Source organism: Vanrija pseudolonga, chromosome 3, assembly GCF_020906515.1.
Source record: "Vanrija pseudolonga chromosome 3, complete sequence".
NCBI classification, from domain to species: domain Eukaryota; kingdom Fungi; phylum Basidiomycota; class Tremellomycetes; order Trichosporonales; family Trichosporonaceae; genus Vanrija; species Vanrija pseudolonga.
This window is the reverse complement of record NC_085851.1, coordinates 3,146,397-3,170,721: the sequence shown is the minus strand read 5'-3', so window position 1 is coordinate 3,170,721 and position 24,325 is coordinate 3,146,397. Positions and strand designations below refer to the sequence as shown.

General features: G+C 64.6%; 11 protein-coding genes across 12 annotated transcripts; 7 read left to right on the top strand and 4 right to left on the bottom strand.

The window, feature by feature from the left end:
- Nucleotides 1–24: 24 nt before the first annotated feature.
- Nucleotides 25–1,185, bottom strand: SEC20 (Protein transport protein SEC20; the record flags this gene model as incomplete). The annotated part of the gene is made up of 4 exons (XM_062771332.1): nt 25–551; nt 595–707; nt 742–864; nt 914–1,185. The coding sequence occupies 4 exons, from the start codon at nt 1,183–1,185 to the stop codon at nt 25–27; spliced, it is 1,035 nt and encodes a 344-aa protein (XP_062627316.1).
- A 145-nt stretch (nt 1,186–1,330) lies between these two features.
- LCL3 (putative endonuclease LCL3) lies at nt 1,331–2,465 on the top strand. Its single transcript, XM_062771331.1, has 5 exons — nt 1,331–1,713; nt 1,767–1,847; nt 1,886–2,061; nt 2,101–2,255; nt 2,302–2,465. Exons 1-5 carry the CDS (start codon nt 1,356–1,358, stop codon nt 2,456–2,458), a joined length of 927 nt encoding a protein of 308 aa, XP_062627315.1. The 5' UTR covers nt 1,331–1,355; the 3' UTR covers nt 2,459–2,465.
- A 1-nt stretch (nt 2,466) lies between these two features.
- mrp17 (37S ribosomal protein MRP17, mitochondrial) lies at nt 2,467–3,350 on the bottom strand. The gene is made up of 4 exons (XM_062771330.1): nt 3,281–3,350; nt 2,963–3,105; nt 2,611–2,724; nt 2,467–2,568 (listed from the first exon to the last, which is right to left on the bottom strand). The coding sequence occupies exons 1-4, from the start codon at nt 3,329–3,331 to the stop codon at nt 2,517–2,519; spliced, it is 360 nt and encodes a 119-aa protein (XP_062627314.1). The 5' UTR covers nt 3,332–3,350; the 3' UTR covers nt 2,467–2,516.
- A 92-nt stretch (nt 3,351–3,442) lies between these two features.
- On the bottom strand, nt 3,443–7,246 carry hook. 2 transcript variants are annotated; one of them, XM_062771328.1, is made up of 14 exons: nt 6,941–7,246; nt 6,843–6,856; nt 6,634–6,732; nt 6,262–6,523; nt 6,153–6,214; nt 5,994–6,108; nt 5,851–5,957; nt 5,730–5,811; nt 5,386–5,694; nt 5,123–5,349; nt 4,726–5,075; nt 4,529–4,685; nt 4,148–4,493; nt 3,443–4,112 (listed from the first exon to the last, which is right to left on the bottom strand). In XM_062771328.1, the coding sequence occupies exons 1-14, from the start codon at nt 7,055–7,057 to the stop codon at nt 3,912–3,914; spliced, it is 2,448 nt and encodes an 815-aa protein (XP_062627313.1). In that variant the 5' UTR covers nt 7,058–7,246; the 3' UTR covers nt 3,443–3,911. The 2 variants fall into 2 exon arrangements, with proteins under 2 accessions (XP_062627313.1, XP_062627312.1); XM_062771329.1 differs by having other exon boundaries at nt 5,851–6,108.
- A 464-nt stretch (nt 7,247–7,710) lies between these two features.
- psiK (4-hydroxytryptamine kinase) lies at nt 7,711–8,988 on the top strand (the record flags this gene model as incomplete). The annotated part of the gene is made up of 1 exon (XM_062771327.1): nt 7,711–8,988. One exon carries the CDS (start codon nt 7,711–7,713, stop codon nt 8,986–8,988), a length of 1,278 nt encoding a protein of 425 aa, XP_062627311.1.
- Nucleotides 8,989–9,379: 391 nt separating this feature from the next.
- On the top strand, nt 9,380–10,722 carry ISA1 (Iron-sulfur assembly protein 1). Its single transcript, XM_062771326.1, has 3 exons — nt 9,380–9,974; nt 10,118–10,380; nt 10,551–10,722. The coding sequence occupies exons 1-3, from the start codon at nt 9,690–9,692 to the stop codon at nt 10,603–10,605; spliced, it is 603 nt and encodes a 200-aa protein (XP_062627310.1). The 5' UTR covers nt 9,380–9,689; the 3' UTR covers nt 10,606–10,722.
- Nucleotides 10,723–11,139: 417 nt separating this feature from the next.
- On the top strand, nt 11,140–13,378 carry LOC62_03G004806 (uncharacterized protein). Its single transcript, XM_062771325.1, has 2 exons — nt 11,140–11,582; nt 11,720–13,378. Exons 1-2 carry the CDS (start codon nt 11,169–11,171, stop codon nt 13,175–13,177), a joined length of 1,872 nt encoding a protein of 623 aa, XP_062627309.1. The 5' UTR covers nt 11,140–11,168; the 3' UTR covers nt 13,178–13,378.
- A 550-nt stretch (nt 13,379–13,928) lies between these two features.
- On the top strand, nt 13,929–17,501 carry LOC62_03G004805 (uncharacterized protein; the record flags this gene model as incomplete). The annotated part of the gene is made up of 5 exons (XM_062771324.1): nt 13,929–14,561; nt 14,688–15,482; nt 15,534–17,174; nt 17,225–17,437; nt 17,460–17,501. The coding sequence occupies 5 exons, from the start codon at nt 13,929–13,931 to the stop codon at nt 17,499–17,501; spliced, it is 3,324 nt and encodes a 1,107-aa protein (XP_062627308.1).
- A 344-nt stretch (nt 17,502–17,845) lies between these two features.
- Nucleotides 17,846–19,882, bottom strand: GIT4_0 (Glycerophosphocholine permease GIT4; the record flags this gene model as incomplete). Its single annotated transcript, XM_062771323.1, has 7 exons — nt 17,846–18,245; nt 18,284–18,947; nt 18,983–19,214; nt 19,275–19,348; nt 19,429–19,570; nt 19,641–19,653; nt 19,797–19,882. 7 exons carry the CDS (start codon nt 19,880–19,882, stop codon nt 17,936–17,938), a joined length of 1,521 nt encoding a protein of 506 aa, XP_062627307.1. The 3' UTR covers nt 17,846–17,935.
- Nucleotides 19,883–21,769: 1,887 nt separating this feature from the next.
- On the top strand, nt 21,770–22,636 carry LOC62_03G004803 (uncharacterized protein; the record flags this gene model as incomplete). Its single annotated transcript, XM_062771322.1, has 3 exons — nt 21,770–22,195; nt 22,257–22,445; nt 22,499–22,636. The coding sequence occupies 3 exons, from the start codon at nt 21,770–21,772 to the stop codon at nt 22,538–22,540; spliced, it is 657 nt and encodes a 218-aa protein (XP_062627306.1). The 3' UTR covers nt 22,541–22,636.
- Nucleotides 22,637–23,153: 517 nt separating this feature from the next.
- LOC62_03G004802 (uncharacterized protein) lies at nt 23,154–23,838 on the top strand (the record flags this gene model as incomplete). The annotated part of the gene is made up of 3 exons (XM_062771321.1): nt 23,154–23,468; nt 23,531–23,719; nt 23,764–23,838. 3 exons carry the CDS (start codon nt 23,154–23,156, stop codon nt 23,836–23,838), a joined length of 579 nt encoding a protein of 192 aa, XP_062627305.1.
- Between the last annotated feature and the right edge of the window lie 487 nt (nt 23,839–24,325).

The following is a 24,325-nucleotide window of genomic DNA, read 5'->3' as shown; positions in this document are numbered from 1 at the left end:
GTCTACGGCTGGCCTCGGCTCGACTCAGAGCTCGTCTCGTGGCGCGCCCGATCCAACGCTGTCGATAATGGCCGCGACTGGGTCGCGTGCCGTGCTGGCGTCGGTGTCGGCGTCGGCGGCTCCGACGGCATCGTCGTGGACCTTTTCTCTGTCGTCGTCGTGTGGCAGGGACGAAACACCACCACCAGCAGCTGCTGCAGACGCCGCCGCGCCAGCAGCCACGGCCGCTGCAGCGCCCTTGGCCGCCGCGCCCGTCGCCACCTCGGCGACGTCCTTGACGCGCTTGGCGCTCCCGCCGCCCAGCCCGGCGCGGATAAGCCTAAAGCTGCCGCCGACCCACCACGCCGCCGCGCCGCCGACCCGGTTGAGGACACGGCTCTTGAGGACGTACCCCACACACAGGAGGAAGAATGCCAGCGCGCCAAAGATGAGCGCGCGGTCCCACCAGTCTGCGCGCTCGAGCGCGCGCACGAGCTGCGTCGACGTCGTGAGCAGCGCAGCGTAGTTGTCGTACAGGCCGTGCGTCGACTTGATCGTTCTTGTCGACTCGTCTGAAAGGTCAGCGGGATAGCTCAAGGGAGGTGGTCGACGCACCGAGCATCTGCGTGCTGAGGACACTGCGCTCCAGCTCGGCCTGGAGCAGCTGCGTTGTGCGCCTGAGCGCGTCCGTCACCTCGTTCGTCTTGGTCTGGAGCGCGTCGTCGCCGCTGGGCGTCAGTGTGACCCTTGCACGCAGCTCACCCAACGCTAGCTGTCGGCTGGGCGCGCGGCGCCTCGTCCGGCTCGAGCAGCTCGTGCCGCCTAGCAAAAGCAGCCACGGCGCGCTTGCTCTCTACCAGTGCGGCGCGGAACTCTGCCGTCGTCCTGGGGGTGTCAGCTTTCGAAGCGACCCCACAACCACACGCCGACCCACTCGTCATACTCGCGCTCGAGCTCGTTGTACGCCAACAACGCGCCGTCCCGCCGCGCAGCCGAGAGCCCCTCGACGGCCTCGCGCGCGTCCTCGAGCCCGCGCTGCACTGAAGCCAAGTCGGCGCGCGCCTCGGACGCGAGGTCGCGCGCGAGCGCGGCGGATTTGGCGGAGCGTAGCCGGGGGAGCTGGTACCCCCGCACGTCGGACAGCGTGCGCGATAGCGCTGCGAGCGCAGCGGTCGGGTCGAGCGCTTGTGGTGGGATTGGGGGCATGGTGCGTGGAGTGGAGTGAGGAGAGCGATGTGGAGGAGGTCGATCGGTCAAGTGGAGGAGGACGTGGAAATCAGTCAGTCAGTCTGCGGCCATGACGCGGCCGAGTTGCCGGATTGAGTTTACGTTTCGTCGCGTTTGTTTTCAACTCGTCGTCGATACACGCGCACACCATGACGAGTAGCACGGTGGAGACGGCGGCGACAACGACAGACGACCGCGTGCAGCGGATACGGTGGCGCACACCCTCAGCATCAGCATCAGCAGCATCGTACCCTGCGCGCTCGCCGCTCGAGAGCATCAAGGCGTACCTGCCCGCCGGCGGCGTCCCGACCTCCCTCCCGCCGTGGGCGCACGACCCAGCGACGGTTGCGGCGCTGTCCGCGTCCCTCGCGGTGCTGGGCACGCTGGGCGGCGTGCGCGTCTACCGCCGCTTCTTCAAGCGTATCCGCAACGCCGACTCTCTGAGCACCGCCGTGCTGGACAAGAAGCCGTTCATCAAGGGGGTCGTGACGCGCGTCGGCGACGGGGGTAAGCCGGCTGCGTGCGAGGGGAGGAAGGAAGGCGGCTGACGCTCGCGACAGACAACTTCCGGCTGTACCACACCCCTGGGCCGTTCTGGCGATACCCGCTCAAGCTGCGGCGTGTGCCGTCTTCGCCGAAGGGTGAGCTGGTGGGCTCGCACTCGCTGACACTCGCCCAGAGCTCAAAGACAACACCCTGTCCATCCGCATCGCCGGCGTCGACGCGCCAGAAAACGCCCACTTCGGGAACCCGGCCCAGCCGTACGCGAAGGAAGCGCTCGACTGGCTCACCAAGGCGGTGCTGGGGAAGCGCATGAAGTGCCAGTTGTTGCGCAAGGACCAGTACAACCGCATTGTAGGCTGCCGTGTCCACCTCCCAGCTAACGTACCCCAGGTAGCCGTCCCCTACATCGTCCGCCCGATCCTCCCGAACAAGCCCCTGCCGCTCATGATGCTGAAAGAGGGCACGGCGGTGGTCTACACTTCCGGCGGGGCAGAGTACGGCCCATGGGGGCTCGAGGGGCTGCAGAAGGCGGAAGACGACGCGAAGTGAGTCGAGCTTTCCTCGCCAGACGACAGCAGCTGACACCACCAGGCGGAACCGTCGCGGACTGTGGGCGGCAAAGAAGGTCGAGCTGCCGAAAGACTACAAGAAGCGCGTAAAGGAAGGCGGCGACCTCGAGGAGGTGAGCCTGGGCCGCAAGCCTGGCTTCTGGGAACGTCTGGGCCGCTGGCTCGGCGGCAAGACGTAGCGGCGAGCGTGCGGATGTAGTAATGATCTCATGACATGGTACAGTATGCTAGGGGGGTCTACTTCTGCTCAGTGAGGATGGTGGAGACGGCAGAGGGGAAGAGGGTCGAGCTGGGGGGTGTTAGTAGCTAGCATACGGCGAACGCCACTCACATCTTGTCGCCCTTGCGCGTGAGCATCCAGCGCACGACGAGCGGGTCGCGGCGGAGCGAGTCGTTGAGGCGGTTGACGACGAGCGGCGACGCGTCAAAGGTTATCGTGAAGTGGCTGGGGCGTTAGCTGGGCCCAGTCCAGGCGAGCGCAGCGAGGCGGGGTGGGAGGGGGGAGGGGGTAGTAGGCACGCCGTCGAGCGGCTGATCGTTTGGCCATGGTCTCGGCAGACGAATGCGAGCGCTGTCGCCAGCCAGCCACACGACCTTTCCGCCCGCCTTCCAGCGTCCCCTTTCCCTCCTCATCAGTCCCCTCCCACCTCGCGCCCGCTACGCGGCCGCTCGGCGACACTCACTCCCCCCGATCATGGTACTGCTGGTGCCGCCTCATCCGAACAGGCAGGGTGAGCCCCGCGCCCAGCGCCTGGAGGTTGCGCACGACGCCGCCGGATGAGTGGACTGTTGTCGCGATGCCTTGGATCAGCTGGCGGACGTTGGCCTGGGGGCGTTAGCTGCGTCTCCGAGCGGAGCGAGGAGGCGCGGTGCGGCGCGGGGGTCGGTTGGCAAGTTGAGGACAGGACAGGACAGGCAGGTCGAGCTGAGCTGAGCTGCCCCCCCCCCCGCCCGCCGCACCGACTCGCCGCCGCGCGCTGCGCGCGCCGTCGTCGACTCACCGGCGACACCGGGTTGTGGCTTGCGATGCAGAAGAGCTCGTACAGCGGCATGGTGGTGCGATGTGGTTATCTTGTGACTTTTGACCTTCGGGTCGCCGGAAAACGTCGAAATGGCCAAGGTTGAAGTCGCTGCTCAGGCACGCCCACCACGCTACCTCCACGTGACATTTGGATAAAATGCATTAAATGGTACAAGAATTAATCTGCAGTGAGGTTCAACGAGTGTGGCGAGTGGGAGGGGTGTAGCAATCAAGAATCGTGCGTGCGACGCGAGCGTGCGCCGAGTCGGACCATCGTCCTAGTCGGGACGGAGCGAAGCAAGGCACACCGTGTCGGTGCGTAAGGATTAAACAGTGGTGCAGTGCGCAGCACAGGCGCAGGCCAAAGGAGCGTGGGGTGGACAGGTCTAATCGTCGCAAGGGGGTCGGGATACACACATCCACAACACACCCAGTCTAGGTCTCTATTTACAGTCGAACAAGGGTCGTGGCCAGGCCGGGCCGAGAGAGGGCAGCGGGGCGGCCAATCATTATATTCACAAGGCGCGAGGGTCTGTATACACAGAGTCTCACCTTCCGCAGCGTCGAAGCAAGTAGGTCGCGACACGCGCCCCTGCGGTCAGCCCCTGGCGTCACCTGGTAAACAAGGCGTCGTCCTGGTGCTTGCGCTGGCGCGCGAGCCATGACGACATCACTGGACGAGGCATAACCGGTCGACGAAGTCCGGCAGCTCCTACGTGGTCACGCACGACACGCGTGCCAAGGTCGTGCCACGCCGAGAGCATGAGCTGTTGCTCGAGGCGGTAGAGCGACTCGATCGAGAGGGCATTGTGCTGCGGGTTAGCCCAAAACGACAATCTCAACCCACCTTGACAATCGACAGCTCATTCTTCAGTGTCGCAATCTGCGACTCGTAGCTCTTCTGCACCTCGTTAAAGTCGGACGAGATGCGCTTCTCGTGCTCGGCGCGGAACAGCGCGTCCTGGTTCTTGATGAACGCGCGGGCCTGCTTGAGCCGGTCGGTGAGCTTGGCAACCTCGGTGGTGAGGGTGTCGTTCCTCTGGCGGAGCTCGAGGACTTCGTGCTGCACCATGGGCGAGACACCACCCGCCTCGAGCGACGCGCGGAGGTCGTTGAGACGCTGCTCGCGCTCCAGGGCCTCCTGGGTCCGCTCGTTGCCTGCAGACTGAAGCTCGATCTTGTCCATCATGAGGCTGGCGTCAGTGGAAGTGCAGAATGAAGCCCTCACCGTCTGATCTCCTCGAGGTGGAGACGGTCGCGCTCTTTCAGTGTCGACAGCTCGTCCTTGAGCGCCACGACCTGCTCGCTGAACTTGGCGCTATCCGTGTTGGCCTCGTCACGAGCCGAAGCAATGATGTTGCGCTTGTCCTTGTCCACCAGACCAACTGTGTAGGTGTTAGAATCAAAGCCAAACAGGACACCTACGATCAGCCTTGGCGGCGGTGAGCTGCCGGACAAGCTCCTCGTGAGCGACATCCGCCGCCTGCTTGTCCTTGACCAGGTTGTTGCGGTCCTCGAGCACCTCGTCGAGCTGCTGCCGGAGGGCGAGCGCTGTCTGCTGGTCATTGCCAGCACGGCCGGTCATGATGTGGTCGAGCTTGGCCTGGGCCAGCAGGGTCTGGCGGGTAGCCTCAAGGTAGTCGTTCTGGTACCTCTCACGGGCCTTGTTGGAATCAGCGAGCAGGGTCTCGAGAGCCGTAATCTTGTCCGTGTTGTCCAGAGGGACCTTGATCTCAGCGATCTCACGCTCGAGAGCCCGGATTTTCAGGCGCAGCCTGGTGGTCAGCGATATGTTGCCAAAGCCTGCACTGCCTGCACCCACTCAGTCTTGCTCAGGCCGGCCGACTCATCGTCTTCGACATCAAGCTCCACGTCCAATGACGTGTTGCCCGCATCGATCATCATGGATGCAACGCGGCGAGGGCCATGCTCCAGCTCTTTGATTCGTTCCTGGTGGACCTGGATCTCGTCGATGAGGCGATCGCGCTCGTGCTCCATGGTGGCAAGAGCAGTATGCGCGTCCTCGAGCTGGACGGCGAGCTGGGCATACTGCAGATCAGAACTGTGTCACACACTGTATCTCACCTCTGACGACTGCTCGTTGGCCTTCTTCTCCAGAATGTCGACCTGGGCCTTGTAGTTGTCGACCAGGGCCTTTGATGCACCAAGCTTGCGGATCTCGCCCTCGAGCGTCGAGTTCTTGTCGATGAGCTCGGCATTCTCCGCCTCCAGCGCTCTTAGTTCGCGTCTGAGGCCAGCAGAGTCCTCGAGCTTCTTCTTGAACTTCTCGATGACGTTCTCGCTCTTGTGCAACCTGTCCTCGACATGACGATACTCGTCGATCTGATCGCGCAGTTTGGCAACTTCGACCGTGGCGCTACGCAGTTCCTCGACCTAGTTGTTAGTGCTATCCTCTAATGCAGCCTCACAGTGCTGGTGAGCTCCGCGACAAGGGCGGTTTGCTTCTCGAGCGCCGCCTCTGTCTCGGCGAGTCCGTCCTCTGCTCTTGCCCTGAGTGTTAGCTGAGATTTCCGGGAAGCGCCAGCTTACAAGTCGGCGCGTAGGTTCTCCAGCTCGAGTGGACTGGCGGCGTTGCGCATCGTGTCCTCCAGTGACCGCTTCCTTGTCTCCCGTGTGTGCTCATCCTGAGACTCGTGCTGACCGTCAGAACCACGACCCATCCCCGCACGCACCAGGTTAGTCGTCAACCGATTGACTTGGTCGGTCATGTCCTCAAACTTGGCACGGAGGTCCTCGTTCTCCTGGATCAGGCGGTCACGCTCCTCGCGCAGAGCAGAGGAAATGGGCCTGGTGAGTTAGTACCACTTCGCGTGTGATCGATGACCACTCACGCAATCTCCGACCTGTCGTCGCTGGTTTCGTCCTCGGGGCCTTTGGGTAATGTTGCCATGACCTTGGGGATCAGCCACATAGCCGTAGATGACCGCAGCGGCAACTCACTCCTTCAATCGTCTTCATGATCTCCACCATCGAGCTCTCGTCAAGCGCCTGGATCTTGGCAATGACACGCTCGTTGGCTGGACCCATGGACCCGACGGCGACACAGACGCGGCATATTTGCAAGAGACCGGCCGAACCTTCGGGGCACTTGGGACTGCGGGCGATGGTGTTGAACGGCGGCTCGGGAAGTGACGTGACGGCGAGGGTAGGCGCGGTGGGCGAATTGATGGGGTACGACAGAAGAAGGCGGTACAGGCGTTTGCTGTAACGTGTGAGCACTAACTCGCGGTGGCTTGAGGAAGCATGCGTGACGCCGTCGACGACGTCGTGGAGGTGGTGGTGGTGCGATGCATTCCGAGGAAGTATACGCACAGTAAATTCATTCGTAGGACCCAGTTGTCCGACTGGGCGCCAGAGCCAGAGCTGCGGTGGTGGACTTTTGGACCATGGCCTTTGAAGTGTGCGCCGTCGCTGTGTGATGTCAGTGGGCGGCGGCGGTGGCGGGGCGGCGCGTGTGTGGTGATGCGCCATGATGGTGCACCGAGGCAGTGGCAGCGGCGGCGGCGTCGACAACGACCTACATCTGGTGCATTACCTGGTGGCAAGGTGGTTAGTCGGGAAGTATCGGTGGGGGTAGGCCAAGCAGGCAGGCCATTTGGCCACTGCTGCCCCAACTCACTTCCATGAGGACTTTTCCATCTGCGAGCTGTTCAAATGACACGACCCGCCGTGACGGCCTGAAACTGTTGAAGAGTGCGAGGAGGGCATCCTGCTCGCGACGCTGCGACAGAGACATTGCAGCGTGGGTCTGGGGCGGGTACGTTGACCCGCGGTTGCGTCGAGGAAAGTGACGATGATTGTGATGATGCTGATGTTGTTGTCGTCGTTGTGATTAAGGTTATGGGGAGGGGAGAGTAGGAGATGTGGGATAGGGGGGTCAATGTAGGCTGGGGGGACGAGGGAGGGCAAGGGAGGCAAGGGAAGGAGGGAAGGTAGGTGTGGTGGTGGTGGTTGGTGTCACAGTGGCCAAGAGTGGTAGCAGTAGCAGCAGCCCGCGCGACGTCGCCACGCCGCCGAAAGGATGGGTCCATGCGGGGTCTCCGCACGAGCCACCAACCAGCCAGCGCAGTTTCAACAACAAATCCATCATCCCGGTCTGCCCGGCAAGCACGCCGAAGAATGCTCCAAATGACGACGACCACTCCGACGGACATGGACGTGAACCGACTCCTTTGTACCGGATCCGACTCGTCAACGTACAGGCAAGGACACTTACTAGTTGCTACATAACATTGTAACAGCAAGCAACAATCTCCTAGACTCTGGCGCAACTGCTCCACCGATCCCCATACCCCCAACTGCCTTCGTCAGCGACGCATCTCACCGCCGGCACAACTCCGGCCTAGAACTCGAGCCGACCAAGCCACAGGCCACATCCCGACCGGACAGATGTTTGACTGGGACACGTATATTACCGAAACAATCGGCATCCCCGCCAACGAGTTCGGCATCACAAAGCTAACAGGTGGTATCATCAACTCGACAGTCCGACTGCGGCTCGACAAACCTCTATCGGAGGGTATCGCTGCCCATGATGCGAGTTCAACCCAGCCGGCCTCGTCAGCCTTCCCCACCAATGCCGCAACGAACGCCACCTCCTACGTCCTCAAATTCGCGCCGGCCCACATGCCCAACGAGCCCTCAGTCCCGCTCAGCACGGCCCGCCAGGCGGTCGAGGCCCGCGCCCTCCGCCACCTGTCCACGGACCCGCAGCTCGCGGGCGCCCTGCGCGCGGCCGACGTCGCGGTGCCAAGCCTCGTGTGGCACGACGAAGAGCGCAAAGTGCTGTGGATTAGCGACCTGGGCGAGTTGACCACCTTGTCGGATTACCTCCGGGCACAGGTCGTCGACGAGGTCGTCAGCGCGCTGTGGGATGGCAAGGAGGGCCCGTCTCCTGCGGCTATCGGCGCCAAGCTCGGCACAGCGCTCGCCAGCATCCACGCCGCGTCGATCAACCCCCCGCCAGAGACCGTCGCACAGCTGACGTACCGCGAGACGGACGTCGCCAACCAGCTTAAAGGGTACCTCGAAGTGCTGTTCACAAAGTATGAGCTCGACACGCCTGCCGACGCCGAGAAGCTGGCCCTCCGCATGGGCTTGGACTTTAGTCCTGAGCCGCGCGACGGGCTGAAGGTATGGGGCATGGGCGACCTGTGGCCTGGCAGTGTGCTGCTTACGACTCCACCATCAGACGGGATGGCGCTCGTCGACTGGGAGTTTCCGTACGTCGCGCACCCCGGCGCTGAGGTGGGGATGATCCTCGCCCATGTCGCCGGGCACGCATACGAGGCGGTGTACCCTGCTTCCGGGCGGACGCCGAGCGCAGGCGTAGCAGCGACCCTACGCGCGCGGTCACTCGAGTTTGGTACGGCACTCGCCGACGCGTATGCTGCCCGCGCACCGGAGCTGCTCTCGCACAGCTTCACCCGCGCCGCGCTGTGCGGGTACGGCCGCGAGGTTGCGCTCCAGGCCGACTTTAACGCCGAGTTTTATAGCGACACGGGGAAGCGTGCCACCGTGGTAGAGGGGCGGAGCGCGCTTGTAGCAGCTGGAGAGGGGGAGGAGGACGTCGACCTCGGCCGGTGGGCCAGTGTGGCTGGGGAGGAAGAGGGGGTCGGGGGTGGCGCGCTGCTGTTGCCTCTGCTGGCTAAGGTGAGGCAGGCGTAGAGAGCTAGATGCATGCGGTCTGAAGTGGGGGAGGGTGCCACGCCACCCATGGGCACTGCCACAGCGCTGCGAGCCGCCACTGTGATGCCGAACGGAGCTCATGGCTGCCACATCCATCCTTGACGCGATACGCACGCATGCAGGATCCGACGTCCTTGCCATTTCCATTCCAGGCGTCATTGTGGAAATGCCACGAGCCTTGGCGCGGGAGCAAAGGCCTAGCCTGGGTGGGTGCGCTGGGTGGCGGTGGCGGGACTATCGGCTTTGGCGCACTGGGGTGTCACCGAGTAACCCAGCTGTTCAATCACATTTCGTGCGTAGTCATCCAAGCGACAGCGGCGTAACAAGTCACACTGTAGCCCCATCCCACGACCGACTCACCGACCCTACACGACACGACCTACCTCATCAACGTCGACGTTTGACTCTTCTTCTCCATCACACACACAATACTCCACACAACACACCGGAGCCGACAGCACCCAGCAACGCCCAGCCAGCCAGCCAATCACACCCCGCGCATTCGTCACACCCCACCGCCCGGGTTTGTCCGCCCTAGTGTCACCACCGCCGCCGCCCGCCAGTTGTTTCGTTACTCATCCCTCTCCGACTCGGGGTTCCATCACATCGGACCTTGATTAATCTTCAACTCTTCGACTCCAACTACTATCTCACCCCTGCACCTCCTCCACCCATACACCATGTCCCTCCTCGCCCTGCGCCAGCCCCTCGCCTCGACGTCGCGCCTCGCCGCGCGCCGCTTCGCGTCGTCGTCGGCACCCACCCTCGCCCAGCCGGCACGAACAATCGTCCGCACCGACTCGCCCGCGGCACACCCCCACCTCGCGCCCCTGTCTGACGGCGGCAAGCCCGGCGCAACGGTCGCTGGCTCTTCGCTGTCGGCTGCGCCGTCGTCGGACGCCGCCGCCGCCAAGCCCAAGCCTAGGCGACGTGAGATCAAGTCGAAGAAGGCGGCATTGTCAATCGTGAGTTGCATGGAGGGGTGGTAGTGAGGGTTTCGCTGACGCTGCTTCCTTGCGATTGTTGCTGCTCCGACCTGATGTTACTCCTCTACTCTCCTGTGCTCGCTGCCGCTCCACCTCGCCTTGTGACCCCGCTCCTCCCACAGACCCCCGAAGCCGTTGGCCGCCTCCGCGCTCTCTCCTCCTCCCCCACCGAGCCCAAGCTCCTCCGTATCGGCGTCAAGACGCGTGGCTGCGCCGGCATGGCCTACCACCTCGAATACGTCAACCCCCCAGGCGGCAAGTTTGACGAGGTGGTCGAGCAGGACGGCGTCAAGGTCCTAATCGACTCCAAGGCCCTCTTCTCCATCATTGGGTCGCGCATGGACTGGCGGGATAACCGCTTGAGTGCGGGATTTGTCTTTGACAAGTGAGTGTGTGGTCGGGAGGAGTGTGTGGGGTGGGCGGGGTGCTGGCGGACTCCCCCATGGTTGCGGCATCTCGCGCTACGTTTGCCATGGAGCCCTAGTGGGCCGATGCCGCCTCCACCCAGCCTCCCCTGTGCCATCTTACACGCGATCGCCTGCTGACGCCCCCTAGCCCGAACATTGTCGACACGTGTGGCTGCGGCGAGAGTTTCAACATCAAGTTTTAGATGAAGAAGACGACGACGCCGTACAGCTAGACCGGGTCGGATCAAACGCGGATACCGACCATCTCATGTAACCTGCCAAGTGTACCACTATTGGAATCAATGCATCTGTTTGCCTAGTGAGGGGGGAGGGTGCAAAGCTATTTGGTTCTGGGGGTGGTCTGAGCGTCCCGAATGAGTGTGAGGGAGGATGGGAGGAGAGGCGGAGAACTCGCGGACGGCCTGTCCGTGTCCACGGCTTTGATGTACACAATGCAGCCGCGCATCGTGGGGTGTATGCTTGATCACTGTATCCCCTCTCACGCCTCGGTACCCCATGCAGCATGCAGCCATCGCAACCATGCACATGAAGCCCGCTGGACCACTCGTGGGCCAACGACCCAGTCGCCGCGGCCAGCCAGCCAGCCAGCCGCCGCCTTGCCCTCGTCGGGGCACGGAACCCGACAGTCGGGGCCCAACGCACCCGATTACCGGGCCGGCACCAACAACAATTCGTGCTCGCGCGTCACAAGGCCACACCAACATCTCGTGGCTGAACTCTGTACTCTCCACCTCGCCACCACACAATGACCGCGGCGTGGAGCTTCTCCAGCTCGCCCCAGTTCCCCTCCAGCTTCCCCGGGACGCCGCGCAGCCCCGGCCCGACCTCGCCCTTGTCCCGCTCGCCACTGTTCGACCGCGCGTGGACAATCTCGCTCGACACGGACAGGCCGGCACACCGCTCGTGGTCGCTTGCCGCCGGCCCACCACCTCCATCCAACCCGCCCATACTCCCGCCCGAGGTCCTGCGCCGCGTGATTGCCCATGCGCTCGCCCTGCCCCCGTCGTATCCCTCCGACGTGGGCCGCAAGCCGCCCGCAGCGAGCTGGGACGCGCACGGCGGCCGGGCTGCGCGCAAGGCGCTCGCGGCGCGCGTCGTGCAGCGCGAGGGCGTGGCGCGGACGGCGCGCGCGCTCATGTGTGTCTGCCGCGCTTGGAAGGTGAGTCGAGGCCTGTTGCCACCCGGAGCTAGCTGTGGCATGCCTGGCTTATGCGCTCCTTTGGGGATGGGATTGGCGCTCGCTCGGGCGCACGCTCCCTCCCCCACATCACATCACGCCACTGACACCCGTGCCAGCCCCTCGTATTGAAGTACCTCTATGCCGAGCCCCACATCCACGGGGACAACGTCGCGGGCCTCGCGCAGGCGCTCGTGCTCGGCGACCGCAAGTGGTCCGACATCAACATCCACCCGCACTCGGTGCCCGGGCGGTGGATCACCGTGCTCGACCTGAGCGGGCTCGGCCCGGGCGGGTCGTATCTCGGCGCTGACCCCGTGACTGTGCGCCGCGCGTGCTCGGCCCTGCTGGAGCTCGCGCCGCGCGTCACCCATCTCCGACTGCCCGTCACCGGCGTGTCGCTCGACGACCTGCGCGTCGCGCCGTGCATCCGCAAACTGAAGGCCCTCGAGGGCGTGCACCTCGGTAATGAGGAGAGCGAGGTCGAGGCCGTGCGGCTCCTGCGCGCCGCGAAGGAGCTGGAAGTCCTCGGACTCGTGTGGATAGGCGGTGCGCTGCCCCCCGACGATGAGGAGGCGCTCGACGACCTCGACCTCGACGACGACCCGGATGCCCCCCCGCCCCCGCCGCCGCTCAACCTCGCCCACCTGCACACGCTCACCCTGGTCGGCGGACCGCCGGGCACGCTGCTGTCCACGTTGACGCGGTCCGACCTCCCGCGGCTGTCGAGGCTTGTGATGTCGCCATACGAGTCGCGCTTGAGCGCGTGGGAGGACGACCCGGTGCGTGGCGGTCGCCGCGCGCTACAGCTCGCCCACGGCGACAAGATTGTCAGCCTGACGTACGTTGCCACCATGGACTGGCCGCGCAACGACCTCATGCCGCCGGCGGACACGCTCTCGCTGCACCCGCAGCTGCGCCATCTCAACCTCGCCCTCCCGCACGCGCTGCTGGCGGAGAACCCCCAGTTCGCACTAGCGCTCGCGCGCGCCGACCACCCACTAATGCACGTCACGCTGCCGCGGTGGCCGCGCGTGCCTCAGTCGTCCGTCTCGCCCGGCCCTGGCTCGGCGCCAGCACAGCTCCAGCCCAACGCGTCCGCCGCAAGCCTCCGCAGCCTCCCCAGCCCGGGGGGCAACGCGTTCCTCAGCACGCTCATGTCGCGCCCGTCACGTATCCGCACGATCGCAATCGACGGGTTCACGTGGGTGCCGCCCGCGCTGGGCCGCTGGGCCGCCGAGTCGGGCGACAGCGGCATGCTGCGTAACTGGGCGACTTGGCTGGTACGCTTTGGCGTCGACCTTAAGGACATGGACGGCGGCGCCGCGCCTATCGTCGACAGGGGCAGGGCGGGCGGCGGTGTCGGGCGCTCGAGCTTTGACTCGGGCTCGTTTGGCGGACCGATGCAGCGCCGAGGCAGCGGCCAGGGGCGCGGACGGAGCAGCTTTGATGGCGGCGCGTTGGCGGCCGCTGCGGCCATTGCGCGCCGCCAGAGCGGCGGCTCGGCGGGTGCGTATGGCGGGCGGAGGAGAGCGAATAATGGCGAGTCGGACGAGGAGGACAGTGATGGGGGGTAAGGCGGCGTCGGGCCGTCCGCGCAGCGGATGGCGTAGGCGCAGTCCATCCGCCACCACCAAGCTCTTCTCGTCTCTTTGGCGCACTGCCACTGCCACTTCGCCACAAGCCAGCACGCACCCCTCACAGTAGTACCAAATCCCCCCTCATACTAATACGTTGTAGATCTAGACCATGGCACCATGCATTGTGAGTGAGCATCGAGCGAGGTGGGTGCGAGGTAAGTGTGGCGTAGCGTCGTGTGTCGAGCGACTGATAGAATTCTGATGCCAGATCTGATGACTAGGCACTGCCACTTATCTCGACTGAGGAGTCTACCCCTGGCTGATGAGTCGCACGAGCGCGACCTCGTCGCCTCGTCGTCACCGTGCCCTCGTGCGAGCGCTGACACACAGCGACTCCCAGTGTAGGTACGCACGGCGCGGTGCGAGGTGTCAGCGCCCACGCCAGATCGACGAGATCTAATCTAGCAACGCCATCGCACACCAGGGACGCGACTAACTTCACTGAACTCTTCTGACCCGCGAGAGTAAGCTCAACGTCCCCTCGGTATGGGCCAAGTGGCCCGCTCAGCTGTTCAAGTATCTCGCACCTCGTCGAGCGTCGAGGGGATATAAACCCCCAGACTCGCGTCCATCTCAACACCCCAAGCCCGCTCCTGCCCCTCCTCCTCCCTTCCCTCCCTCACCCCCCTCACCGACAACCAAACCTCTCCACCCTCTCCACAAATCGACAAAACCTACTCCCACTATAATGCACCTCGCCAAGCTCCTCCCCCTCCTCGCGTTCCTAGCGCTCCCAGCCTCCGCGGCCCCGGCGCCACCGCCGCCATCCGCCACGCCCTCCCCGCCAGGCGGCCCGCCAGCCCCCCCTCCCCCGCCTCCCCCACCCACGCCGACGCCCCCGCCCCCTGGGGCCTGCGTCGGCCTCGGGGTGCAGCTCAGGCGCGACGAGCTCCGCCAGCTCGTTGACGCCGCGATCGATGCCCCGATCGACGCCTCGCTGCGCCGCGACGACAGCGGCGCCGAGGCCCGCGGCCTGGCCGACCTCATCGGCTCCATCCCGCTCATTGGCGGCGGTATCGCCGGTAAGATCCCCGCCGGCGCCAACGTCAATGCGCTGCTCGGCCATCGTCGCGACGACGCAGCCGTGCCCGCCGACATTGATGCTGCGCTCGCTGATGACCCTGTCGAGATCATCCTCCGCCGCCTCCAGGCCCGCGGTCTGCTCGGCGGCCTCCTGGGCAACTTGCCGGTCGTCGGTGGCCTCGGCGGCGGCCCACTGCCCACTGGCGGCCCTGTCGGCAACCTCCCGGTCGGTAGCGGCCTGCTCGGCGGTCTGCTCCGCCGCCTCCCGGTCACCGGCGGCCCCCTTCTTGGGGCCAACGTCAACGCGATGGCCGGCCTTCGCCGCAGCGAGGACGTCGCGCGCCGCCAGCTCGACCCGGCCATCAACGACCTCCTCCGCGGCCTCGAGGACGCGATCGACGCCCTCCTTGGCCCCGCCCCCCAGGTCAGCCCTCCGCTTGGAGAGGTCACCCCTCCGCCCGGGGACGTCACGCCGCCCCCTCCCCCGCCCGACCGTCGCCAGCTGGTCGAGCTCGACATCGAGGCCGTCCTCGCTAATGACCCTATCGACATCGTACTCCGCCGCGAGCACAAGGCCGACGCTGAGGCCCGTGGCCTGCTCGGCGGCCTTCTGGATGGCCTCCCGGTAGTTGGCCCCCTTCTGGGCGGCCTCCCGGTGGTTGGCGGTCTTGGAGGCAACCCCCCCGTCGGCGGCGGGGGCGTTGGAAAGCTCCCGGTGAGCGGCAGCCTCGTCGGCGCCAACGTCAACGCGGTGCTCGGCCTTCGTCGAGACGGTGCTTCTCCCGCCCGCCGCCAGGTCGCCGAGGCCCTACAGGCCCTCGAGGCTGCCGTCACCCAACTGTCCTCAGCCACCGGTGACACGGTGCCCGTCGGCACCCCGGCCCACCGCCGCCGCCAGCTCGAGCCGGCCGTCAACGGCCTCCTCCACGAACTCAAGCTCACGCTCGACGGCCTCCTCGGTGCCCCAGCCGGCCATGACCCTTTGGGCTTTGGCGGTGCCACCCCGCCCCACGGCCGCCGCCAGTTTGGCGTCATCGCCGACCTCGAGGACCCCGGCGCCCCCATTGTTGTCGACGTCGGCCCCGAAGTCGAGGTCATCCGGCGTCAGGTCAGCGGCCTCCCTGCCCCGCCTTGTGGCCTTTCCGGCGTCGACCCCAACGGAGCCCTCTGCGGCCCACTTGGTGCAGTCATCGGTGATGTGAACGCTCACCTCGCCGATGTGGGTGCTCACCTCGGTGCCCGCGACGACGCACACTCCGCCCGCCGCCAGGTCGCCGAGGCCCACGGCCCACGCGCCGGCCTCCCGGGTGTTGGTGGCCTCCTCGGTAACCTCCCGATCGTTGGCGACCTCCTTGGCGGCCTTCTTGGCAACCTCCCGACCTCTGCCCCCCTTCTTGGTGCCGACGTCTCCGCGGTAGTCGGCCTTCGTCGCGACGATGGCGTCGAGTCTGCCCGCCGTCAGCTCGCCCAGGCGCTGCAAGGCCTTGAGGCCGAGGTTGACGTGCCCGCCCAGCTCCTAATTGACACGCTTCCCTCCGTTGAGGGAGACGTCCTGGGCCGCCGCCAGCTCGAGACGGCACTCGACGACCTCCTCAACAGCCTTGGTCCACTGGTCGACGACCTCCTCGGCCCCCAGGGCCCGGCTGGGGCTGTCGAGAACCCCAACCGCCGCCAGCTCGCGAACGTACTCGACGACGCCCTCAAGGGCCTCGGATACGCCGTTGACGACCTCACCGTGGGCCAGGACGCAGGTGCTACCAACCCGCCCCACCGCCGCCAGCTCGGTACGGCCCTTGACCACCTGCTCAACGACCTTGGCCAGCTCGTCGACGACCTCAGCGGCTCACTGCCCGGTGGCCCTCCCGCCGGTGGCGCCACCAACCCTCCGCACCGCCGACAGATCATCCCGCTGCCCCCGATTAGTCCCCTCCCCTTCCCCCCAATCGACACCGCTATCCAGGCCGGTATCGACGACACCGCCCTAGTCGCGGCCGATGTCACTGTCGAACGCCGCCAGCTCATCGACGTTGATGTTTACGCCGACGTCGATGTGAATCTTCGCCGTCGTCAGGTCGACCTCGACATTGACCCCGAAGTCGTTGCCGTGCTTCGCCGCCAGGCCACCGACGACATTGACGCCGATGTCGACGTCGAGCTTCGCCGTCGCCAGCTCGGCCTTCCTCTGCTTGGCGGCCTCGGTGGACTTCTCGGTGGCATCGACAAGCTCCCTATCGGTGAGCTCCCGATCGGCAAGACCCCACCCCCCGGAAAGCCCTCGTTCCCCTCCGTGCCCCCGGTCCCCGGCAAGCTTCCCCTCGGCCCTCCTCCCCTCCCCGTCGAGCTCCCAGTTCTCGGCGACGCGGTCCAGCTTCCAGCCCCGCTCCGCCGCGACCCTCCTGCTAACCCGCCGCCCACCACTCCTGACATCCCTGGCATCAAGGCAGACCTTGCCGCCAAGTTTGGCAGCATCGTTGCCGAACTCCAGGGGGACATTACTGCCATGAACCCATCCCCTCCTCTGCCTCTCGGTCTCGGTCGTCGCGGTACTGCTCGCCAGCTCGTCGATGCCGATGTCTTCGTGGATCTCAACCTCGACGGCATTCCTCCTCCGGCCCGGCGTTTCAGCCGCCGCCAGCTTCTCGGCATTGACCTCAACATCGATGTCGGTGCTACGTGCGGCACCCCCGAGTTCACGGCCCAGCTCTCTGCCCTCACCTCCACGCTCAACTCGAACGGCGCAGGCAACTTCGGCACACTCGTCCTCACAGCGCTTGCCCAGACTCAGCAGGGCTGCGCGTTCGTCTTCCCGCTCGTGACCGACGGCAAGACTATCCTCGCGCCAGAGGACAGCGCCTGCACGCCAGACCTCGTGTCGCAGTTTACCGCCGACCCGTCGCTGCTTCTTCTTTACGTGAGTATCTCTTGTGCCGAAGACTCTTGGGGCAACACTTACACCCCCAGTTCTCTCCCAACCACGAGGCCCACAGCAGCGATTTCATCTCCTCAGGCCCCACCTTCGCCCCCGTCTTCCCTCTCGCCGCCGAGCTCGTTAGCTACTGGCGCGGCGGCATGGACTCGCTCTGGCTCAAGCTGCTGGGCTCTGGGGCCGAGGCCGTGGTCCTCCAGGCCGACATTGCGACTGCAACCGGCACGGCGATGATGAGTGGCAGGGCCGTGAGTGTAGCTGACGCCCCAGATCCTCAAGAACGCTTGGGGCCAGCCCGCCACTCTGGCTTGAGGGTGCGAACACACATGGGCTGCTCATTCAAAAGGATTAATGGACTCTGGGACCGTCCCGCACACATTCACACATTCACTGTCGTACATAGAAAGTTTGATGAACCTAATACAGTGTGAGGTCTGAGGGGCATATGGCATTCATTGGTGGCGTCGAAAGTGGCGAGCAGGGCGAAGTAGCCTCGAGCCATTGAGACCCTGCCATCAGCTGACCCGCCAACGCCACATCCCAGACCGTCAGCTGTTATCTCGGCGATCATGTAGGGCACGCGACACCTGGCTCATGGAGCCGAGAGGACGAGATTGCAAAGCCCGCAGCTTCGCTGCTCGCCACCGCTCGCCACGCCCGAGTCAACCACGATCCATCACCCTGCGTGTATTTGATTCACTATAGCTACGAAGACAGGAAAGACAGATTTGCTACGATACATGTGTTCACACCTTTTGGACGACCGCGACCTCTGCGGCCTTGGGCTCGTCCTTCTCGTCAAACGTGTGCTCTGACGTGGGCGAGCCGGCGCGGTTGCCGTTGATGCCCATGCCGGAAATGTCGATGCCATTCTCGACGAGGTACTCGCGGAAGAGGACGTCCTCGTCGGCCATGGCGTCGGGCTTGATGGTGGGGAAGAAGAAGAAGGCCACGATGGCTGAGAGGAGGGCGAGACCCGAGCCAATGTAGAAGATGCCGTTCTCGCGCAGGATCGAGTCTTTGGGGAAGCGGGCGATGATGTGGGGGAACGTGTAGCTGGGTGGGTTAGAGAGGCACAAAGTAAACACACTTACGTTCCGATGAAGGCGCCGACCTTGCCGGACGCGGCGGCGATCGAGTAGATCTGCGCGCGGGCAGCGGTGGGGCCGATGGCCTTGGCAGCGAACAGGGGCACGTTGTTGCCCGGGCCGACCTCACCCCAGCAGAGGAAGATGCCGTAGAAGATGGCGAAGCCGACGGTGCGCTTCTTGAAGTAGGAGTAGGCGCCGGAGAGGGCGAAGCCAAAGACGGCCTGCATCACGAGACCGAAGACCATGCAGCGCTTGGGGCCGAGCCAGTCGGAGAGGAAGGCGCCGATGAACGCGCCTGGGCAGTAGAACGCGTTGATGAGGCAGCCCCAGCCGAGGATCTGGACGAGCGTTGGGTCGGGGCCGATGGCGCCCTCGGTGATGGTGCCGGCGTACATGCCGAAGGGGTACGTGATCCAGTCGTAGATGAACCAGCAGAAGGAGACGGCGAGGAGCTTGCCCCAGTAGCGCTTGATGATGAGCCAGTAGGGGATCTTGACGTGCTTCATCGAGTTCTTCTTGTATGCCTCGGGCTCCTCCATGAAGATACGCACGAACAGCAACAGCAGGGGAGGAATGGCACCGAGGGCGAGGGCGCCACGCCACACGACACGGAGGTGGCCTTCGCCGAAGATCCAGAGGATGATGAGGGGCACAAGCCATGCGACGGCTGCAAGGTCAGCGTGGCCGCTGAAACACACTCACGGAAGCCCATGTCAATGATGAAGTGCGTCGCCCACACAAAGTATCGCTGCTGATGTGTCTTCTTGACGCCCGGGTTCTCGGTCGACTCGGCAGCGGCGGTCGAGCCACAGGGGTACTCGCCGCCGATACCGATACCGACGAGGAACCGGAATGCGATCAGACAGTTGATGAGCACCTGGGGCGTGGGGCCAGACGAGCATGCCATGAGGATCATGAACACGAAGATGATGGCCTTGGCGAGTTAGCCGGTGGCGATGAAAAGCAGCCGCGCTGCAGTGGGCAAGCAACATACCGTGGTGAGGAACATGCCTGGCTTACGGCCAAGCTTGTCCGAGATGAAGCCAAAGGCGATCATACCGATCACCACTGTGGTGGTGGGTGGTCAGTGGCGATCTCTCAGCCGGCGGCGACCGACGACCGGCACAGGCACTGCAGCTGCAACTCACTTCCGGCAAAACCCATCGAACCAAGCAGCGATCGGTTCTCCGTCTTGTCAGAGTCCATCCAGTCGGGGTACAGCCTCGCGAGGACCGTGTTGACTGGGGAGATGACGGCGTTGGCGTAGCCATCAGAGAAGAGTGCGGCGCCCTGCGAGGTTAGTTGGGGCTTAACGGGCGAGGCTGGCCGTGGTGGTGGCACCACCCTGTGCGATGCTCACGGCGGCGAAGATTCTGCGCTCTGTCAGCCCTGTTCATCGCCGCGCTTGCCTACATGATTGCAGCGCACTCGTCGTCATCAGAAGGGTCACGCGACGCGCGCGAGACGGGCGGCAAACCAAACACCGACCACTCTGGGCAGGTAGGTAGGTACTCACGTTGCTGTGCTTCCCAGCATGCGCCGGCGGGCGACGGCCGCGTCTGGGTCGGCCGCGTCGGCAGAGTTGCGGAACAGACCAGGCATGGTGTGCTCTGTTTGTCTGTACAGTTCAAGCTCGACTTGGGCGGGTGAGTTTGGAGATGTGTGGGCGTTTCACAGGTCCACTCGGCGGTCGGGTATATGAGGGCAGCAGGCAAACAGGGGATGTAGGATAGCACGTATCATATCGGGCTGACCGGTCTACTGGTAGCCTGGTAGCCTGACTGAGCCTGGTAGCAGCAGCTCTGCAGAGCAGCAGCGGCAGCATGGGCTGGCTGGCTGGCTGGCGGTGCACCCGGTGGGCCGCGGAGGGCAGCGGAGCAGCACATGCGGTGAGGGACAGCCGATGTGCCAGAAGGGTTCAATGCCAAGACTTTTTTTTCCTGCAGGTTACGTTCGGCGTCATGTTAGCTAGCGGCAGCCGCCACAGAGCCACGGACCACGCGCACCGCACAGCCGCTGAGCGTCAGCTCCAACGTCAGCGTGCGCCGCGTGCGTGCGGCGCTAGGCTCGCTCCACTCCCAGGCAGGCAGGCGAACTAGGCGGGCGGGTGACCTCGGGTGCCTCAGGCACTCTGCCCAGGCGCGCGCCAGCTGCAAGGCGTTTCGAAACTAATCCCTCCCCCTGTTCCTGATCGTGCGTTTAGGTGACACGAAACGTCGTCAGTGGTGGGGTGAGGAGGTGGTCATGGGACATGGGATACGGGTTGAAGCCATGCGATAGGCGGAAAGTGGTGCTGCGGGATCGGAGGAAGCGGGGGTAGATGTAGACAGACTCGCACGACGCATGCGAGTCGTTGTGCTGGCTGGGAGATATGTGCCTGCTGATCTGCCCTATCGATTGCCGCCATTGCCGCACGCGAGCGCCGCCTCGACTGGGACTGTGGGGATGTGAGCGGCGGCAACGGCGGGGCATCGGGGACCCACGGCGCAAGCAGGGAGGAGCGGGCATGAAGCAGCAGCAGCAGTCTTGGACTGCACGTCAAGCGAAGTAAGCGGCGAGTAAGTAGGCGAGCGAGGCCACACGCACCGACTCTACAGCTTGTTCGCAGCGTACAACTCGGCGGTTGATTCGTCGCCTCGTCGCCGCAACCTCGCCGTCGAGCCGAGGCCGCTCTTGCCAAGCTCTCACCGACCTCCAGCACGTCCGAGCGCGCTTCGGCTACTTGGCAAACGTCAAGCAGCAGTCAAGCCGGCTGACAAGCCACAGCGAGCCGCATGGGGAGGGGACATGGGTGGGGAGTGGAGTTGGGAAGGGTTGCGATGGCCGCTCAAGCAGGTGGCAAGCGACGCGGAGTGCACGTTGCGCCGCGGCGCCCGGCTCGACTCGGCTGGGCTGGCCGCCCTCGGTGCTCGGCAGCGCGCGTCGACGCCACGCCCGACGCATCGCCTCGCCCCACCCACTTGCATGTGTCATTGTCGTGCTCGCCGCCTCGGTCGACGGGACCGGACCGCTCGATGAGTGGCAATTGGTGCCCCGCTGATCGATGTGGTTGGGTTGCCCGCTGGCTGGAAAGTGACGCCGCCATTCCTCGACTCTCGAAACACTGATGTTCTAATGCTTCTCTTCTTGGCGGCGACGACAGTGTCAGGTGAGGTGAGTAGTCGACGCACATACGCCCAGCAATGCACGCCGTCGCCACCCACCACTTTGCTATTTCTGGCTTCGGGCAACCGAAATCCCAAGCCAACTTGCGCGCGCGCCAGATCTGATTCCAACTGACCCAAAGCTGTGTGGCGGCAGACACATGTGATCAGCGATAGTAGTGTGCATGTGGGATGATGACGCCCCGCGACGCTGCTCATGCAACAGTTGGTTGACGCGACGAGGAAGACCCCGAGTGGTACTTAACCCAGTCCTTTGCCCGCGGCACACCTCACTCACTTCTTCCTCCTCACTCCGTCGCCTTCAACCCACGCCCACGCACCCACAATGCTCCTCACCAAGCTCATCTCCGCCGCTCTCCTCCTCGCCCTTCCTGCAGCCGCGGCCACCGAGTCGCGCCAGCTCGACGCGCGCCTCAACGCCGCCGACCGCCGCGAGCTCCTCGTTCCTCAGCGCCGCGACGCGCCCGCTCGCCCCAAGGCCAATGCCGCTCGCCAGGCGCCCGACATGGTGACGACGTGCGGCACGCCCCAGTTCAAGGGCCAGCTCCAGGCGCTGCAGTGCACGCTTGGCTCGAACGGCGCCGGCAAGTTTGGCGACCTCCTCGGTACGCTCTCTACCACCGCGGGCGGGTGCAACTATGTCTACCCGCTCGTCACGAAGGCCATGACGGTGCTCGCGCCCCAGGACAGCGCGATGACGCCTGAGCTTGTTGGCGACTTTACATGCAACCCTGGTCTTCTGCAGCAGTATGTGAGTAAGCGGGAAGGGGAGGGAAGGCGGCCCACAACCAGAGCCCACATTCACGCCACAGTACTCGACCACCAAGGCGCTCCACCGCTCCGACTTCCTCAACCAGTCGGACCGCACGATCGACCTCGCGTCCGTCACGGCCATCTACTGGGTGGGCGGCATGGCGTCGCTCTGGATGGAGATCCAGGGCACCACGACCGAGGCGGTGGTGCTCACCGTCGACATCTCGACCGCGACTGGTACTGCGGTGGTACGTTGGCGAACTGGGCGAGGGAGAGGGGCGCAACGGCTGACACTTTGCAGATCCTCAAGAACGCCTGGGGCCAGCCTGCGACGCTGGTTTAGGCGACGTTTTCACGAGCCAAGCTTCACGACGCCTAGCGACGACAAGACATCCGCCGTGCGATACGGACACTGGGCCCAGCCCTGGACACTTTCGTAGGACATTATGAATCCGAGTGAAGTGTGCAGGATGTGGCGAGTGGCACATACGCTGGCGACTGGAGGGCGTCACTCTGCCACAGAAGTCGAGACGCCCGTGCGCGGTGCGAAGGGCTGAAAGACGTTAATAGCAACAACGTTCTAACTATCGCCCTCGGTGCAAGATGCTGTCGCTGGCGCGCTCGCACCGCTCGTGTACACACCCCGCCACGATCCCCTTGCCCGCCACCACCACCAATGCTCGTGCCGCCGACGCTTCTGCGTCGCCGCAGCCACGCTGCGCTATTTTCGTCGCGATAGCCTCAGCGTCGTGCTTCGGGCGTGATATTAACCCAAGGCGGTGAGTGTGCAGATCTGGTGCGGGGGAGAAGCGCACGGTGGAGGTAAAGAAGCTTGGCTTCGGGAGCAACAACAAGCTGACTGCTGGAGAAGATATAACTGCTCTTCCTCGCCTTCCTCCTCATCCCCACCTTCGTTCTCTCCCTCTTCCTCACTCGCCACCCTCACCCACCACAGAATGAAGCTCACCACCCTCCTCGTCGCCGCTACCTCGTTCCTCTTCGCGGCTGCCGCGCCAGCCCCTTACCACCTGGGCAAGTGCGCCACGCCCGACTTCAACCACCAGCTCTTCGCGCTCTCCGCTACGCTGGGCGGCAACGGCGCCAGCCTGTTCCCGCACCTCCTCATCCAGCTCTCGGCGACCAAGGACGGCTGCAAGGCCGTCTACCCCCTCGTCACGGAGGCCAAGACGATCCTCGCGCCGCAGGACAGCGCGATGACGGCGGATCTCGTCGCCGAGTTTACCGCCAACCCCAGCCTTCTGGGCGAGTATGTGAGTGACTGAGTATTGACTGCAACTACACGACACGCTCGCTGACACTAGCTTGCCCGCAGTACTCGACCACCACGGAGCTCCACCGCACCGACTTCTTCAACCAGGCCAACCGCGTCATCGAGCTCGAGTCCGCCACCGCCATCTACTGGGTCGGCGGCATGGCGTCGCTCTGGCTCGAGATCAAGGGCACCACGAACGAGGCGGTGGTCCTCCAGACTGACATTGCCACCGCGACTGGCACCGCGCTGGTGAGTTGGCGGCGCGGGGCGACTGCAGTAGCTGACGACAACAGATCCTCAAGAACGCCTGGGGCCAGCCCGCTACACTCGTCAAGCGCGGCTGGCCTCCCTGCTCGACGTGCAAGTGAGGCACGCGTGGCACGCGCTGCAGCCTGTGTAAATGAGCCAGTTAGGACTCTCGCCTCTGAACACTTAGTAGGACACTGTGCATGTAGTGAGTAGTGTTATCGTCGCACGGCCGAGTACAGCCTCATGACGTCGTCGTCGTTGGGTGGTTGCGCCGTCGTCAACCTGCCGCACGCCATCGCCATGTGTCTTCGGATCAACTGCCAAGATGATGAGCATTGCAGATCATCCTCCGCTATCGGGGCTGGCTAAACTCGTCCTGGTCAGCTTTAGCAGCACTGGATCAGCGTCATGCGATGAGGTGTGCTGTTTTGGATTCCTTGGCGTGAGGGTGGTAAATAGCACAGCATTAGCGTCCAGCCGAGCGTGCCGATGCCGGTGTGGGCGGGGGGCCAAGGCGTGCGGGGCTGCACGCGGGCATGTGGTGCTTGGCCAGGCACGCCCGTGAAACGGTCGTCACGGAGAGAGCTTGGTGGACTGTGGCTGCTG

Bases quoted from the DNA above. Each gene is read 5' to 3' on its own strand.
- LCL3 (XM_062771331.1), top strand. From the start codon at position 1,356: ATGACGAGTAGCACGGTGGAGACGGCGGCGACAACGACAGACGACCGC. The intron at 1,848-1,885 runs GTGAGCTGGTGG...ACACTCGCCCAG, and splicing joins TGTGCCGTCTTCGCCGAAGG to AGCTCAAAGACAACACCCTG. The intron at 2,256-2,301 runs GTGAGTCGAGCT...TGACACCACCAG, and splicing joins AAGGCGGAAGACGACGCGAA to GCGGAACCGTCGCGGACTGT.
- mrp17 (XM_062771330.1), bottom strand. From the start codon at position 3,331: ATGCCGCTGTACGAGCTCTTCTGCATCGCAAGCCACAACCCGGTGTCG. The intron at 3,106-3,280 runs GTGAGTCGACGA...TAACGCCCCCAG, and splicing joins GCCACAACCCGGTGTCGCCG to GCCAACGTCCGCCAGCTGAT. The intron at 2,569-2,610 runs GTGAGTGGCGTT...AACACCCCCCAG, and splicing joins ACGCGCAAGGGCGACAAGAT to CTCGACCCTCTTCCCCTCTG.
- hook (XM_062771329.1), bottom strand. From the start codon at position 7,057: ATGTCTCTGTCGCAGCGTCGCGAGCAGGATGCCCTCCTCGCACTCTTC. The intron at 6,215-6,261 runs GTGAGTTGCCGC...CTGATCCCCAAG, and splicing joins TCATGAAGACGATTGAAGGA to GTCATGGCAACATTACCCAA. The intron at 6,109-6,152 runs GTGAGTGGTCAT...CTAACTCACCAG, and splicing joins GACGACAGGTCGGAGATTGC to GCCCATTTCCTCTGCTCTGC.
- ISA1 (XM_062771326.1), top strand. From the start codon at position 9,690: ATGTCCCTCCTCGCCCTGCGCCAGCCCCTCGCCTCGACGTCGCGCCTC. The intron at 9,975-10,117 runs GTGAGTTGCATG...CTCCTCCCACAG, and splicing joins AGAAGGCGGCATTGTCAATC to ACCCCCGAAGCCGTTGGCCG. The intron at 10,381-10,550 runs GTGAGTGTGTGG...GACGCCCCCTAG, and splicing joins GCGGGATTTGTCTTTGACAA to CCCGAACATTGTCGACACGT.
- LOC62_03G004806 (XM_062771325.1), top strand. From the start codon at position 11,169: ATGACCGCGGCGTGGAGCTTCTCCAGCTCGCCCCAGTTCCCCTCCAGC. The intron at 11,583-11,719 runs GTGAGTCGAGGC...CACCCGTGCCAG, and splicing joins GTGTCTGCCGCGCTTGGAAG to CCCCTCGTATTGAAGTACCT.